At 66.3% G+C, this 14,864-nt stretch overlaps 2 protein-coding genes across 2 annotated transcripts; both read right to left on the bottom strand.

The window, feature by feature from the left end:
* Positions 1-142: 142 nt before the first annotated feature.
* LOC117652173 lies at positions 143-1,624 on the bottom strand. Its single transcript, XM_034396887.1, has 5 exons — positions 1,598-1,624; positions 1,289-1,513; positions 1,127-1,209; positions 502-599; positions 143-283 (listed from the first exon to the last, which is right to left on the bottom strand). The coding sequence occupies exons 2-5, from the start codon at positions 1,449-1,451 to the stop codon at positions 202-204; spliced, it is 426 nt and encodes a 141-aa protein (XP_034252778.1). The 5' UTR covers positions 1,452-1,513; positions 1,598-1,624; the 3' UTR covers positions 143-201.
* Positions 1,625-3,837: 2,213 nt separating this feature from the next.
* On the bottom strand, positions 3,838-8,935 carry LOC117652500. The gene is made up of 3 exons (XM_034397458.1): positions 8,785-8,935; positions 8,378-8,671; positions 3,838-8,307 (listed from the first exon to the last, which is right to left on the bottom strand). Exons 2-3 carry the CDS (start codon positions 8,647-8,649, stop codon positions 3,876-3,878), a joined length of 4,704 nt encoding a protein of 1,567 aa, XP_034253349.1. The 5' UTR covers positions 8,650-8,671; positions 8,785-8,935; the 3' UTR covers positions 3,838-3,875.
* Between the last annotated feature and the right edge of the window lie 5,929 nt (positions 8,936-14,864).

Below are 14,864 nucleotides of genomic sequence, written 5' to 3'. Positions count from 1 at the left end.
CCCGCACCGTGGGCGTGGGGCTGGTGGGCGACAGCGCGGGGATGGTCACCCGCACCGTGGTGGGCGACGTCAGCACCGGCGTCGACGACTGCGGCCGCGGCGAGGCGGCCGAGGCCTTCATCGCCGACCTCCGCGGCGTGGTGGGCGACGCGCCGGGCGACGCGCTGGGCGACGGCGACGGCGTCACCCGCCGGATCACGATCACCGGCGATGCGCGAGGAGACGCGACCGGCGCTGGATCGCCGCCCCCGTCACGCTGAGCACCGTCTCCGCCTCCGAGACCCTGCGCCAGAAGGACGTTAGTACTCGCGGTTTACGCACGGCGTGGCTTCGCCTGGCTCATGACTGCCTGCAGCTGGGCGGCCCTCTCTGACGCCCCAGCAGTAACAACGTGTTAAACCAGTCAGTCTCCACTTCCATAATGCAACTGTCGACAGTCCACTGGGCCAAATCGGTCCCCAAAACTCACGTGACCTGTAAAGACGGCGGCGGGCGACTTACTCGTGGGCGGCGACCGAGTTGATCTCCTGGTGCAGGCGCGGCCAGATGAGAGACAGCGGTCTGCGAGACTTGTCTGACGTGGCGGCCCGGCCGGACCTCTGCACATGCAAGCACATCCAACATGCACAGTTCAACTACGTGCGCGTCGCCACGTCGTGGTGTCGGTGGCGTGACGACAAGCCTCATTCGCCGACGAACGAGTTGGAATGACGTAACGAATCAATTCGCTATTCGCAGGATGAAGACGAAAATATGAACATGTGACGCGCTATTGTCGTCGTGGAAAATAAATGAAAATAAACCAGGCAGCTGGAGAAGCGCGCCATGGTGGCGTTTCGGTTCATGCAGACGGGAAGCGTATGATGGTCATGACGATGATGGTGGCGAGGCGCGTTGGCTCACAGAAAGCACCCGTGACGCAGACAGAAAGCGCGAGGCAGTTCGAATTTCCCGCTTCTCGGACTTCGCAAGGAAGCGTGTGTTTCCGGGAGAAGGTCATGCACTCGGGGTGAAATCGTAAGCCACCCGGCTCGTTGCGACGGAACGAGATTTATCTTTCTTTGTACAGGCACGGTGAAAACAGAATAAATCGATCAGTATTCCGAAGCTTTCGCCCGATGGTTACCTTGACGTCGTTCGGCCGGTTCTCCTGAGGCGTGGCGGGCGTCATCGAGACGGACACCCCTCTCTGCCCTGGATCTCCGTCCCCTGCGGCCGTTGGTTCGAGTCTCAGCAAAGGCACGTCGTTTTTCATTTGAGCCGTGGAAGTTGCGATTCCCCCGCGTACCTGGCAGTTGGTTTCTGATGGTGAGCGACCACCGCCCCGGCGGCGGCGCCGACATGTTGGACGCCTGGCTGCGCGCGTTGCGCCTCTTGGCGCCCTGGGCCTCCGGCTGGTCCTTGGCACTGAGCAAGGGGTCCTTGTCGTCGCCGGGGAACGAGAGCCGCATCTCCAGGTCACCCTGCTGGCTGGCGCCGGCGCCCGCCACCGTCACCGTCCACCCCACTCCATCTGCGGGCCGAGCAAACGCACACTCACGACGAAGTTTCGGAGGCACTCCGGGCGGAAGCAAGGCCGGCGCTGCGCTGAACTGACCTCGAGGGGGCGGCCCTGCCGGCTGCGTGCGAGGCGGCACGTGGTGCTGGTAGAGGCCGGGGGCGGCGCCCTGGCCCTGCGCCCCCTGGGGGCGGCCCCGCAGCCCCCGCGACGCGCCGCCCCTCGGCACGCCCCCGCGCGGCGCCCGCCGCCAGCACGGCGAGCACGTGGAGTCGCCGTCGGTGATGCCGCGCACGGGCGGCGCCATGTACTCGGTGCTGTCCGACGAGGTGCTCATCGAGTCGCTGCAGGCAAGAGCGGCGTCGTTCAAAACCAGGACTTTCCTGTTGTGAGTCGTTTTTGTTTTTGGCAGAACGCTCACCTGGGGTCCCCGACGTGACCGAAGGGCAGCCGATCCCGGCGGGTGACGACGGTCCTCCGCGACATGGACATCATGGTGGTGTGGTGCGTGCAGGCCGACACGCCCGCCTCGGAGAAGTGGCCGGCCAAGTCCATGGGCAGCATGGGGCCGCACAGCGTGGAGGCGGCCTCGTCCAGGGCGTTGCGGGGCAGCGCGGGCACAATGCCGGCTTCGGGGAGCCTCTGAGGCGCCAGGGGGCCGCGCAGGTGGCCGGCGGCAGCGTCTAGCGGCGGCATGAAGCCCCCCACGTCGTGGCCCGGCGCGGGCAGGCACCTGGCCGTCGAGCAGTCCAGCGTCCTCGGCGGCAGCATGGGTCCGCACAGTGTGCTGGTGGCCGCGTCCTGCAGCGCGACAGGCTCCACGTCCATGCCTTCCCTGCCACAGCGCGCCGCACCCGGAGCGTGGGCGGGCAGCGTGGGGCCGCACATGGTGTTGGTGGACGCGTCCTCGTGGTCCGTCGTGCCCACGCCGCGCGCGCGGTACGCCTTGCCCTTGGCCACAGGCTTGACGGCGGCCTTCGGGGGCTTGGGGTTGGCGGCTTTGGTCGCGGGCGCTTTCGGAGCTGGCGGGTCTCGTGGCCGCGGTTTGTCAGCGGGGTCGGCGTTGCGGAACCGCGCGCTGGGGATGGGCGAGGTCGCCGTCGTGGTGGTGGTGGCCGCCACGGCCGGAAGGCACAGCGGCGACGTGGCCGCGGAGACGGGACCGCGGGGCGTGGGCGTGGGGTCGGGCATCGCACGGATCTCCATCGAGTACTCCATTCTCTCCACTGCAAAAAAAAGAGAAAGATGGTTGTCACCGTCTGGACAGAGATATCGGTCGAGCGCCTGTGAAGTGCAGGGTAGGCCAGCCCGCATCACTTGCGTGTTGTGCAGTACTGCCTATCCTCTGTTCCACAGGCGCTCCATTTGGCTGAGAGGTACCTGGCGCAGCGTCCTCCACGACGCCCTCCTCCGCGTCCCCGTGCTCCTTCATGAGGTAGAAGTTGATCCAGCCCTTGGACATGGCCAGCACGTCCGCGTTCTCGTCCTCGGCGTGCTGCTGCAACGCCGCCCTGGCCTTGCTGCTGGAGTGCACGCGCGCCAGCTCCGTCCTGGAAACGAGGGGGTATTCACTCGAAGTCAGTAAACACCGCTACTTTCAGAGATTCAATCACTCTTCCCGGACTCATCTATTTTACAACAGGCGGAGGTCGTCGTCCTCACCTCTTGTCGTCGCCGCCGTTCCTCGTCTCTTCGGGGATGGGCTCGAACCTCTGCTGGAACCGCAGGCCAGACCCGGACCGCCGCGGCCCCGGCGACCCCGTCGTCGCCCTGCTGCTGCTGGCGGCCCGCGACCCGGCCGGGCTGAGGCACCCCTCCTCGGCGGCGTGGTCCTGCGTTCTGGAGGGAGTGTCGCCGCCGGCCGGCGCGTCCGGCGCCACGCCGTGCAGGATGGTGGTCTCGATCTCCACTAGCTTGCCCTCGCCGGCCTGCGTGCTGGTGTCCTTGGTCTGCATCGTGGTGGTTACGGACGTGTGCACCCGGGTGCCGTCCTCGCCGTCCTTCCTCTGCACGTCCTTGACCCTCTTCGTCTCCGAGCACGTCTCGGTGCGCGTCGTCTGCTGCGTCGTCACGTGACTCCGGACCTCGGTCCTGGCCGTCACCCTGGCCGTCCTCGGCGTGGTCTGCGTGTGCACGTCGGCCGCCGTCGGCATGTCGCAGTCTGACACCTGCGTCGCGATGGTGTGCGAGGCGCGGCCGTCCGGGCCGGTGGTCCTGGTGGTCACCCTGACCGTCGACCCGCTGTGGCTGGACTCGTCGCAGACGTTGGAGTCCTCCGATGCGTTGGACGTCCGGGTCGCCATCCTGGCTTCGCTGTCGTGCTCCGAGTGATCGCAGACGCTGGAGCCCTCCGATTCCTGCGACGTCGCGGTCAGCTTCACAGTGTTGCCGTCGCGTTCAGACCGGTTGCAACACCCGAATCATCCGTTTCATGCGATATTCTGGTCACCTTCACGATCTGGTTGCTGTGCTCTGAGTGCTCGCATGACCTGGAGTCCTTGGAATCACGCGCCACACTTATAATTTTCACCGTCTTGTGTTGGCGTTGGTCGCAAGGGCCAGTTTCCACTGGTTCCTGCGACACCCTGACCATTTCAACAGCTTGCTCTTCATGGTCGCCGTGATCACAGGGCCTGGATTCCTCCGGTTCTTGCAGCACCCTAACCACTCTCACGGTCTGTTCACTGTAATCTGCATAGCCACAGACAGCGGAATCCTCCGGGCCCTGTGACACCCTAACCACTCCGAAAGTCTGGTCGTCATGATCCCCATTAGCACACCTGCTCAGTTCCTCTGCACCCTGCGACACCCTCACCACTCTCACCGTCTGATCACCACGATGGGCGCAAACACCAGAGTCCTGCTGTTCTTGAGACACTCTCACAATCCTCACGGTTTGCTCATTGCTGTTTGAACAGGCACAGCCACATGTACCGGGCTCCACCGGCTCTTGAGGCATCCTGACCACAGTTTGCTCGCCGTGCTCGGAATGGTCGCAGACGCCAGTGTCTTGCCGACCCTGCGTCTCTCTGGCCTGCTCCGCGTCCCCACGGCGTTCTGCCCGATGGCACGGCCCAGCGTCCTCCGTGTCGCGCGACACCCTCGCCACCGCCACGGTTTCCGCCGTGGAATGGACGGAGTGGTGGCGGGCGGTGGTCTTCTTCGCGTTCGACGCCTCTTTGCCAGTTAGCCGATTGTCCCCCGAGAGGTCGCCGGCTCGGACCGACGTCTCCGTCGCTGCTTCTCCCTTGCGCGCCACGGACCCCTTCTCTCCCGAGTGCTTCACCCTGGCGGCCGCGGTGTGGCCGTGCTGCGTCGAGGCCTTCACGGCGTGCTCATGGCGGACCGCTCTCGTGCGCGCGCGCTCCTTGCTCGCCTCCTGCTCCCGGCGCTGGAGGTGGTGGCGCTGGTGGTCATCGTTGTGCTGGTCCTTGGCGACCTTCACCAGGTCCGAGATGATCTCCTCCTTGCGAGCCTCGCTGGAGCGCTGCACGTTGACCAGGTTTTTCTGCGAGACGTGGCTGTGCGACTTCTTGCTCTCCGTCGCGGTCTTGCTCTGCTTGACGTCCCGCGTGACGCGGTGCTCCCGCCTCGCCTCCTTGGTGACCTTGTTGGAGTGTGCCTTCTCCGAACTGCGGTCGCGCGGCTTTTCGCCGTTCCTGGTCCGCTCCTGCGCCTTCTCGGCCTTGTCCGCCTTGTGGCTGCGGTCCTTGGCCTCGGCCTGCTTGTCGGCGTCCTTGGCGTCCCTGTGCCTGGAGCGCACCGTCGCCCTGGCGTGCTGCTTCGCCCTGCGGTCCTCCGCCCGGGCCTCGTTCTTCGCCTGCTTGGCCCTCTTGGCGTCCTCGCCAGCGTCCTCGTTGTTGGACTCGTTGATGCGGGCCAGCTTGTACGGCTTGGCTTTGAAGCTGGTCTTGACCTCCTCGTCGACGTGGCACTTGTGCACGCGGACCACCGGAGCTACCTGCTCGCGTCTGGGCCGCGGCCTGTCCTTCTTGACGGGGTCCTTGTCGCCGCCGCCGCGCTGCTCCACGCTGACGGTCACCTTGCTGTCCTTGCCGTGTGTCACGCCAACGCGGACCGTGGCGCCGCGACCGCCGCGTCGGCGCGTCGTGGTACTTCCCACCGCGTCGCAGGCCGTGCGGAGGAAGCGCCTGTTCTGCGCCATCTGCAGCTTGACCATGGTGTGGCGGTGCAGCAGCTTCTCGCGCAGCTGGTCGGGCAGGCGCGCCGACACGGGCACGTCGTCCTCGGAGGCGTGCTCCTCGGCCAGGCTCACGAAGAACGACTTGGGCGACTGCGGGCGCGGCTGCGGCGGCGGCTTGGCGGCGCGCTCGGGCAGCACGACGTGGCCGCGGACGGGCTTCTCGTCGTGCAGGCGCGCCGACCGAGGCGACCGCTCGCTCTCCAGGCTGTCGGCGCAGCTCAGGCACCCGTCGCTGTCGTCGTCGGCGCGGCCCAGGCGGTCGTCGTCCTCGTCCTCCTCGCCCGAGGACGTGTTCACCACCATGGACCTGGACCGCGGGACTGCCGGGTACCGCGGCACGGCGACCTGGATCTCGGCGGGCTCAGACCCAGCCAGGTCCGCGACGATGGACCGCGCCCGGCCGCCGCTCCACGGGTTGTCCTCGATGAAGCGGACGTGCGCGGTAGAGGCCCCGGGGTCTGGCTGCGGTCCCGGGCCGGGGTCGGGGACCGTGTCCGGGTCGTCCGGCACCTGCTGGCGCGCTGCAGCCTGGCTCTTGTTCCGCGCCCCGATGCTCGGCAGCGAGAAGTCCCCGTCCGGATGGCGGCTGGCGCACTGCCCGAATGCTCCCGGCCGGATGCGCTGGTCGGGCGGGATCTCGAGGATCTCGCTGGCGATGAGGATGGGGTTGTTGTTGGCCACGTTGATGCGGTTGGACAGGCTGTACTGGCGTTGCTGCTGCTGCGCGTCGGCGTGCGGGTGGGGGTGCTGGTGCTGGATGCGGTGCGACGTCGTCTTCTCCAGCCACTCCCTGCTCTCGCCGCCCCACTTCTCCACCTTCTCCGTCGTCACCGAGTACACCTCCTTGACGCCGCAGAAGTAAGTCTGCTCCTCGGAGTGGTGGTCGCTCCGCACCGTCTCCCTGAAGCCGTTCTTGTTGGCGTGGCCGTGGCAGGCATCGCTCCTGACGTGCCACCTGCTGTTGCTGCTGCCGGCCGTGCAGGCCGCGGGCTGGCCGTTGGGGCCGTTGGGGCCGTTGGGGCCCTCCGGCTTGGCGGTCCGCGCGGCGTGTGCGTGTTCGCCCTTAGACGCTGCATGGCTATCGACCGCGCCAGTCCTGGCGTGCCGCGCGCCCTGCCGGCCCTCCGCGCCCTCGGCCTTCTTGTCTGCCGCGGCGTCCGGCGGCTCGCGCGCCGCGCTCTTGTCCGCCACGCCCGCCTCGCTGGCCCGCCTGCTGCTCACGCCCGTCTCGCAGAACACGACGTTGCCGGAGTCGTCCACGCCGAACATGTCCGGCACACTGCCGCCGAGCGAGTCCCTCTCCACGTCGGCGTCCTCGCCGTGGGCGTTGCGCGCTTTCTTGGCCGCCTTCTTGGCTTCGCCGCGGCACGGCGGACGGCAAGCTTTGCACGGCGGCCGCACCACGTCCTCGTCGTCGTCCTCGAGGACCTCGAACGACGCCGTGCCCTTGTGCTTCCAGTTGGCACGCGTGCGCTGCGCCCGCTGCGTGCGGACGTGGCGCACGGTGCGGCCCGTGTGCGAGTTGAAGTCGCTCTCCTCCCCCGAGTCGCGGTCCGCGTCCCCCGCGTCCCCCGCGTCCGTCGTGTGCTCCAGCTCGTCCAGGATGATGAAGCTGGACGTCTCGCTCACGACGTGCACCTTGTCGTCGAACTTGCGGCGCGGCGCGGGGGCATGCCGCGGGGGCACCGGTGGCGGCGTCGGCGTCCTGGACTCCGCGGACGAGTCGCCGTCGAACTGCGGTGGCGGGGGAGGCTCCAGGCGGCGCGGGCTGCCGCCGGGGCTGGAGAAGTGGATTGACCTTTCGGGGCTTGTGGAGCTCGAGCCAGAGTTGAGGTCTCCGGAGATAGCGTCCGTGATCGGCCCGCTCCGGAGGGATTCCGGCGTACTGAGGCGGTCGCTGGACGGCCGCCTGGACCGGAAGGTGGTGGGGGAAGGCGTAGGGGTGGGCGTCGGCGAGGGACTGCCGTCACGCTGCGACATCTCGGCCAGGGACATGTTGAACGACGTGGAGGTGCCCTCGGACTCGGACACCATGTCGGGCGACATCCTCACGTAGCCCGGGGCGTCCTCGTCGGGCACGTCCTTGAGGCGGGGCTTGTGGCTCTTCCTGGTCTGTTCCGTTCGTGTGGCCCCCGCCTTCTCTGTAACCTCCTGAGAGGCAGCGGGGCGCGTTCGCCTCTCCACCGCCTCGCTCTCCTCGGCCTCGGCCCTGGCCGCGTCCGTGACGGTGTGCGTGGAGGTGCGCTGCTGCACCACGGCGGCCTCCTCGGTGAGGACGAGCTGGTCCAGCTTGTCCCTGGGCGTGCACGGCTTGCTGCTGGTGGCCTGGCGGCCGCAGTGGACGCACAGCCTCGTCGCCGACGAGGCCTCGGACATCTCGGTGGCCGCGGTGCCCGGTGGCGGGCTGGAGGAAGCCATGGACGCCGCCATGGAGGCCGCCATGGAGGCCGTCATGGAGGTCGTCACGGACGTGGCGACCGAGGTCGCGGCGATCGAGGACGCCGCCGCCATGCGCTGTCGGCACGAGCTGCACGCCGTCGTGGTCGTCCAGTCCGAGCGGAAGGAGCTCGCCGTGCTGCACTGCGTGCTGCGAAGCACGTACACTCTGAAACCGGAATAAGGGTTCAACACACGCCGTCCGCCACAAGTAAACAAAACCCACCCAAGCGGCTCACCCTTTGGTGCTTCGGGTCGTGACCGTTTCGTTGTGGTTGGCGTCGACGCGCTGCTTCGTCCTTTCAGAGGCGCGCTTCCGGTTCGGCTCGACTTCCGGTCGTTGTTCCGGTCGGGGCTCTAGTCGGGGCTCTAGTCGGGGCTCGGGTTCTGGAGACTGCTCTGCGCTGGAGGCTCCCTGGTCACTGCGAAGGGAGCAGCGCCTCATGACGGCCTCGGGGACGGAGTAGCGGCGCAGCGACAACTGCGACCCATAGCGAGCGCCTGTGCCCATGTCGCGGCACTCCCTCACCAGCCTGCAGGACAACAAGGACACTCTGTAGGACAACCTCAATCACTTTTTGAGGGCAAATTCAGTTGTAATTTTCAAAGTTAATTATGTTTTATTTACAGGTAGGTCGCGGCTTACTTGTCCAGAGACGCGTTCCTCGACGGCGGCCAGGCTTCTCGGCACGGCCTGCTGCTGCGACTGCTCCTGCCGTCCGTCGTGGTGCCGCTGTGCAGGCGTACCGTCACGTCGGTGTGCTCGTCGCCGAGTCCCACCCCGACGCGGAGCCGGCGCCGGGAGGCCCTGCTGGAGGCCCTGCAGGGGGCCCTGGAGGGGGCCCGCCCTGGCCGACGACGCCCCGTCTTGCTACTGGCGCCGCCGGGCGCGGCAGTGGAGGCTGGGCGTGCGGCGTCTGGAACCGCTGGCGGTCGCGGACTCCTTCACCTTCGGACACAGGCAAACAGGCGCGTCACGGACCCGCCGGCGTGGCGCCCCTCCCCCTCCCCCACCCCCTCCCTCGCTCGTGGACTCGGCCTGCAGGCCTCGGCTGGACTTGAACCTCAGCCTGTCTGCGTTATTGAACGGCTGCGTCCCTTGGGGATGTCGATGTCACTGCGGGGAGCCCTGCCCTGCCCTGCCCTTGCTGAAGCACCGCGCAGTCTGGTGTGGTTATCGGCGGTCAAGCGGTGCGGCACATCGTGGTTCGCGGTATCGATCAGTGTATAAAAGGCCGGCAGTCTCCGGTCAGTCTCGCGGAGTCCTGGATTGCCCTGGCTCGCTGCTATCGCAACCCCGCCCCACCCCGCTACACCGCACCCCGCCCCGCCCTTGTCACTTTCAATCAAGGCGCGGGCATAAAATAGACACGCCGGGCCTTGGCCATCCTGGACACCCCGCCCTGGCCCTGGCCAGCCCTGGCTGGACACCCCAACCCCCAACCGCAATCATCTCCCCCGGCCGGCCCGACTCCGAACAGCGCTTTCGTCGCTCTGTCTCTCTCGCACTCGTGGGACGCCCAGCACGGGGGAGAGAGACAGCGTCCTTTTAGAAGGCAGCCTGCGGACCGTGTCCGGGCCGTAAACTGGCAAACTGGCGCGCCAACGACAGTTTAGCCAACTGGCCGAGTCCGGCCGTTGCGCGCGGGGTGCTGGGAGTGCGGACGCGGCGCGGAATGAGTGCCGATTTCGATGGCGGCTGGCTGGGCTAGGCGGCTAGGCTCCGTTCCCCTGCGGCCTGGGCAGGCCCGCACAGCCTGCGCAGGTTTTATGGAGCCGCACTTCCATCCGTGTAAACAACGCCGCGGCATTCCTGCCCGATTTACGCTCCGCATTCAGGTCACTCGACGGGGACGTGCTTCGTTCGGACGTTGCGTGCGAGGCACACGAGAAGTAACAGATTTTCGGCGTGCAGCCTTAGGAAAAGCTGATTACTCCCGGCCGTTTCGGTTTCGCCACTGACCGAGGGAGCTGCGCGTTCTGGGCGCGTCGACGGGGAGGTGCTCCCGCGGCGGCGGCTGGTTTGGCGGTCACGGCGCGGAGGGTAAACCCCGCCGGGTCATTCGTCGGCGGCGCGATCCCCTTCGTGATAAAGGCGGTCCGCCCCGTGACTCAGGGCCCGGCCCTAGCGCGGCCGCCCGGCCATCAACATGTGAATACTGATTCGGCGCGCACGCCACCGCGCGACGCGACACGGGGCCGACGGCGCGGCGTCGGCGTCGCGGACACGGCGGTGGGGCGCCGCGAGGGAGCGCCGTGCTGGCGGCGTCGGCCGCCGGTGGTCAACTGGGCCGGGTGACCAGGCGGCACGCCGCCGAGGGCAGTGGGGGTGGGGGGCGGCAGGGGCAGCGCAGCGGGGCTGCGCGGACGGACGGCCAGCGGCGGCCGGCGCGCCGGGGAGGGGGGGGGGATTCGCGTTCGCGATCGAGGGGGCACTCCTCCGCCTCCACGCGGACGAGAGTGCATTCCTCCCTCGAGGCCGGAAGCCCGGAAGGGGTGGGGAAGCGGGCCTATTTAAAGGGTGGGGGGCGGGTTGCGCGAGGCGGGGGTGCACGGTGCACGCTGTGTAAATCACTTCCCAGTGCCCTTGTTTAGACCGCAGGCTCCCCGTGGTCAAGCGAGCCCTGACCGAGTTCATCATTGCGCAGGTCAACAGCCATCGCCGGCAGTCGGTCGGTCACAGCCGTCGCAGCTAAGCGCAGCTAAGCAGCCACCCCACTGTGCGCCGCGAGGCCGTGCCAGCCACTAAGCAGGCAGCGAGGCGACCAGGCCACTCCGCTCGATGCCAGGCCGTCAGCCACCCCGAGAAAGGGGCGAGGCGCTTCCGCGGCCCAGACGCGCCCGGGACGCAAATGAGGCCTCCTTATTGCCTTATTGCGGTCGCTCGTGACGTGACGCCCGCCCTCCATCACCGCCGCACTCATTCGGTCCCGGGTTCGACTCCCGAACGCTCCGGAGGATTTTGTTTTCGTTTCCCCACAAAGCGGCCTTGTAATTTACCTGCCGTCCCCGTTAGTAGTATTAGAAAGTGGGGGGCTGCTCTCCGATCTACGTTCGAACTAAATCATCTTCCTGCTGGCGGTCTGCTGACTTGGAGCCACCCCGCCCGGCGTTCCCATTCCTCGGAGGCCCTTAGGCGGGCCGCGGAACACACGCGCCAGATAATCCGGGGTGGCATGCATAATGCAAAAGAAACACGTTAATGCGGCGCTGGCATCGCGGCATTGCATCCCCCGGCTTGCGGTAGGCTGATTCCGAGAGCCGCTTTCGCCGCTCTGTCTCTCTCGCACCCAACGCCCTACGAATGCGAGAGATAGACAGAGCGACGAAAACGACTCTCGGAATCAGTCTGCCAGCAAATGGACGCGGGTCGCTGACCCTACACTGGCAGCCCTTGCAACCCAGCAGCAGGATCCTCGCACCGCGGCCTTGCTGGCCGCCTCTTCGAGGGACCCGGAAACGGGTAGCTTTGTTCCGGTTCCGGCGTTGTTGGCGGCGACGTGACGTTTCAATACCTGCGCCACCCCGCCCCGCCCCGCCCCGCCCGCCCTTCTTGACCGGTGGGGTAAGTGTGTCCCAGCATGGTCCCAGCCCGGCCGGCACGCCACCTCAATTCCGCAGCCATTACGCTGGCAGGCTGCTTCCGAGTGGTGTTCTCTCTCTCTCTATCTCTCTCTCTCTCTCGCACTCGCGGGGCTCGCGGGGCGCCCGTGGCAGTGCGAGAGAGACGGAGGCACCTCGAAGGCAGCCCGCAGGCCAGCCCAGGCGTGGCGCTCGGAACGGGGTCAGCCGGTGTACGCAATGTGTCTGGCTGCCACTTTTCCATTGCTGCCTCACGGAAAGCAACAACAACAACAACAAAACAGCGGTGATCGCGATACTGCGTCAATTCGGCGGCGCGACCCACCGCAAGCGCCCCTTGGCCAGCCAGCCAGCAGGCCCGCCAGCCACCCTCGTGCAGGGTAAGTGGAGCAGCTTGATCAAGAGATGCCAGGCGCGCTAGAGATAGCAAGCGACTCCCCCTGGTGTGGCGCAGGCTGGTCAAGTGTGCCCTGCCCCAAGCAGCGGCTGGTGGATAGGAGCGCTGCAGTCCGATCCGGGACTCTCCTTGATTGCGCGGTGCATGAGGGTGAACAGTGCCGCGGCGGGTGTCTGCGCTCTGAAATAATAAGCGACCAGCGCGCCCCCTGGCGGTGCCGGCAGCCGACAGCAGACTGATGCCGGGAGTCGTTTTCGTCGCTCTGTCTCTGTCGCACTCTTGGGGCGTTCCGTACAGGCGCGAGAGAGACAGAGCGACGAAAACGCCTCTCGGAGTCAGTCTGCCGCCGCGTCAAAACAAGGCGGCGGCGACGCGCTTTGTGTTGCACTGGTTCCACACAGGCGCGCGTAACGGGCGACGGCAGGGCGGCCAACTGCGGCGCCGCCAAAGCGGCCAAAGCGCCCACACTAAAAATACTCTCGGATGGAAGGTGCAAGGCCTGCAAGGCTGGGAATACGGCGACCCCCGCGCCCCGCCGCCTGCTTCGCTGCAGCAGCGTCTCCCTCTACTCCACCCCCCGGGGCCCGATTTTTGACAGTTGGAGTTCAGTGTCGTGAACTACACGCTCGCTTGGCCGGCCCGGCCGCACCACTGCCAAGGACCCGCCGAAACGGCGACCGGTGCGTTGGGTGACCGCCAGGTGGCGCGCCGGGGTGCGTTCGAGAAATCGAGTGTAGGGAAACGGAAGCGGTCGCAAAGTGGTCCCTCTCTTCCCGACTCACCCACGCTTATCTCTTCGGACGATGCAGGCTGCCGGTCTCCTCTCGCGGCACTGTGAACACACACACACGCACACACACAAAAGGTTTAGGCGAGGGAGGAATGAATGAGTTATTGAACTTCAAAAGTGCTAAAATGGCCCTAAAGGACTGCTTGGTACATTTGAAGTTCAATAACATTGTTATTTCTTGCCCAAAGCTATGATATGTATTGACATTTTTTGTTCGTCTTGTCGAGACAAATCCATTTCCGTAAAGCGATGTGTTTTTTGTCAACTTTGAAAATTCACTGAAACTCCTTAAAGCTGAGGCATCCGCTTGGATTCCAAAGCACAATGGCACTTTTACCGTGTGGGGGCCTGCAGCGCGTGCCGGCAGGGCCGGCAGGGACAAGCCGTGTTTGCGAGTTTCGAACGCACTCGCGGGGAACGCTCGAGATAGTGCCAAGCTTGATGCAGAACAGAGGGCCGCTGTGGTCCTGGTCCCGCGGCCCGGTCAGCACACTGATTCCGACAGTCGTTCTGTCTCTCTCGCTCTTATGGAGGGAGCGCCCCGTATTGGTGCGAGAGAGACAGCGCGATGAAAACGACTCTCGGAATCAGTCTGCAGGACCGGTCGCCGGGCACAAAGAGGCCCTTCATGGCGGCAACGAGAGCACCGTTTGGAGCACCAGGCCGACGCAGTGGGCCAAAGCTCTCACCGCCAGACGGCGGTAAAGCACTCGACAATCGGCAGAATGTCCACTTTGTTGGCAGTGGCGGTGCGAGCACGTGGCGAATTTCAGAACGGCATGCTGCGGATGCACTGCAGGGAGATGCGCCATGGCGCCATGCAGGTGCGTTCCCCGAAGAGACATGCACCTCGCATGGAAAGGGGATCGACGCCCGCGAAGAGTGCGGGGGCGGCCGGGGGAGGGGGAGGGGCACAAATAGCCTGGCAGTAGGGCGTTCGGGGCGTCACGGTGACACGCACGGGGGAGGGGGGGGATGCACTGCAACGCCAGGAAGGGGATCCTGTGGGATTAGTAGGATAATCCTGCCAAACAGACGACCAGCAGGCTGATTCCGAGCACTGCTCTGTCTCTCTCGCACTCATGGGGGCTTCCGGAGGGGCGCGAGAGAGACAGAGCGACAGACGGCACTCACCGAGGCCTCGGGGCTCGGCCGGCTCGGCCCGACCGCAGTGGTGGCAGCAGCGCCGGCGGCTGCAGGGGCGTCCAGAAGAACACGCACAGCGGCACTGGCTGAAAGTCGGACAGAGAAATGGAACTGCATCATTACCGCTCTTCGCACTGAAGGCGCACGCATTAGGCCCCTCGGGGACTCCCCCGCGTCCCCCCCCCTCCCCCTCCCGACCTTGACTGCTCCATGTTGATAGGTGCATCCTGTGTTGTGGTAGTGCGCGGTCCTCAGTGCGGAGCCCCCGCCCCGCCCCTCCCGCCCTGAGGCCCCCCTGGTGCCCTGGTGACAAGCGCCTTGCCTCCCTGGTCCGGCGCACAGTGGGCCGGAAGACCGGTGCAGGCGGCCAAAATTCTAGACGCGTTTTGAGCTCCGAGCCGCTAAATGGGACTCGAAGCGAGCCTGTGACCCCACCAATGGACTCCTCGTTCGGAGAGCAATCCATTGGTGGGGTCATACGTTCGGTTCGAGTCCCGTTTAGCGACTTTGGAGCTCAGAACGCGTCTAGAATTTTGGCCGCCTACCGGTCTTCTGGCCCACTGTGCGGTGGGCGCGTCGCCAAACGCCTCGAACAACGCGGCGAACTCGCGGCCAAACTAGTGACGGGTCGATCTCTCGGTCCATCTTCGATCCATCGGAAACCGGACGGACGGAGACGACACTGCGAGGAGTCCGCCGCACAAACGCACACGTCCGCGCCCTCCTGCTCACAGCGACAGCCCGACTGACAGCAGCAGCGGCAGACTGAGTCGGCGCTGTCTCTCTCGCACGCAAGGGGCCTCCCGTGCAG

Source organism: Thrips palmi, unplaced genomic scaffold, assembly GCF_012932325.1.
Source record: "Thrips palmi isolate BJ-2018 unplaced genomic scaffold, TpBJ-2018v1 HiC_scaffold_7, whole genome shotgun sequence".
Classification (NCBI taxonomy): domain Eukaryota; kingdom Metazoa; phylum Arthropoda; class Insecta; order Thysanoptera; family Thripidae; genus Thrips; species Thrips palmi.
This window is presented reverse-complemented; position numbering and strand designations above follow the sequence as displayed.

Excerpts from the sequence above, each read along its gene's own strand:
- LOC117652173 (XM_034396887.1), bottom strand. The coding sequence starts at position 1,451 with ATGCGGCTCTCGTTCCCCGGCGACGACAAGGACCCCTTGCTCAGTGCC. Across the intron at positions 1,210-1,288 it reads CATCAGAAACCAACTGCCAG|GGGACGGAGATCCAGGGCAG; the intron begins GTACGCGGGGGA and ends CAACGGCCGCAG. Across the intron at positions 284-501 it reads AACTCGGTCGCCGCCCACGA|GGTCTCGGAGGCGGAGACGG; the intron begins GTAAGTCGCCCG and ends CTTCTGGCGCAG.
- LOC117652500 (XM_034397458.1), bottom strand. The coding sequence starts at position 8,649 with ATGGGCACAGGCGCTCGCTATGGGTCGCAGTTGTCGCTGCGCCGCTAC. Across the intron at positions 8,308-8,377 it reads ACGACCCGAAGCACCAAAGG|AGTGTACGTGCTTCGCAGCA; the intron begins GTGAGCCGCTTG and ends TTCCGGTTTCAG.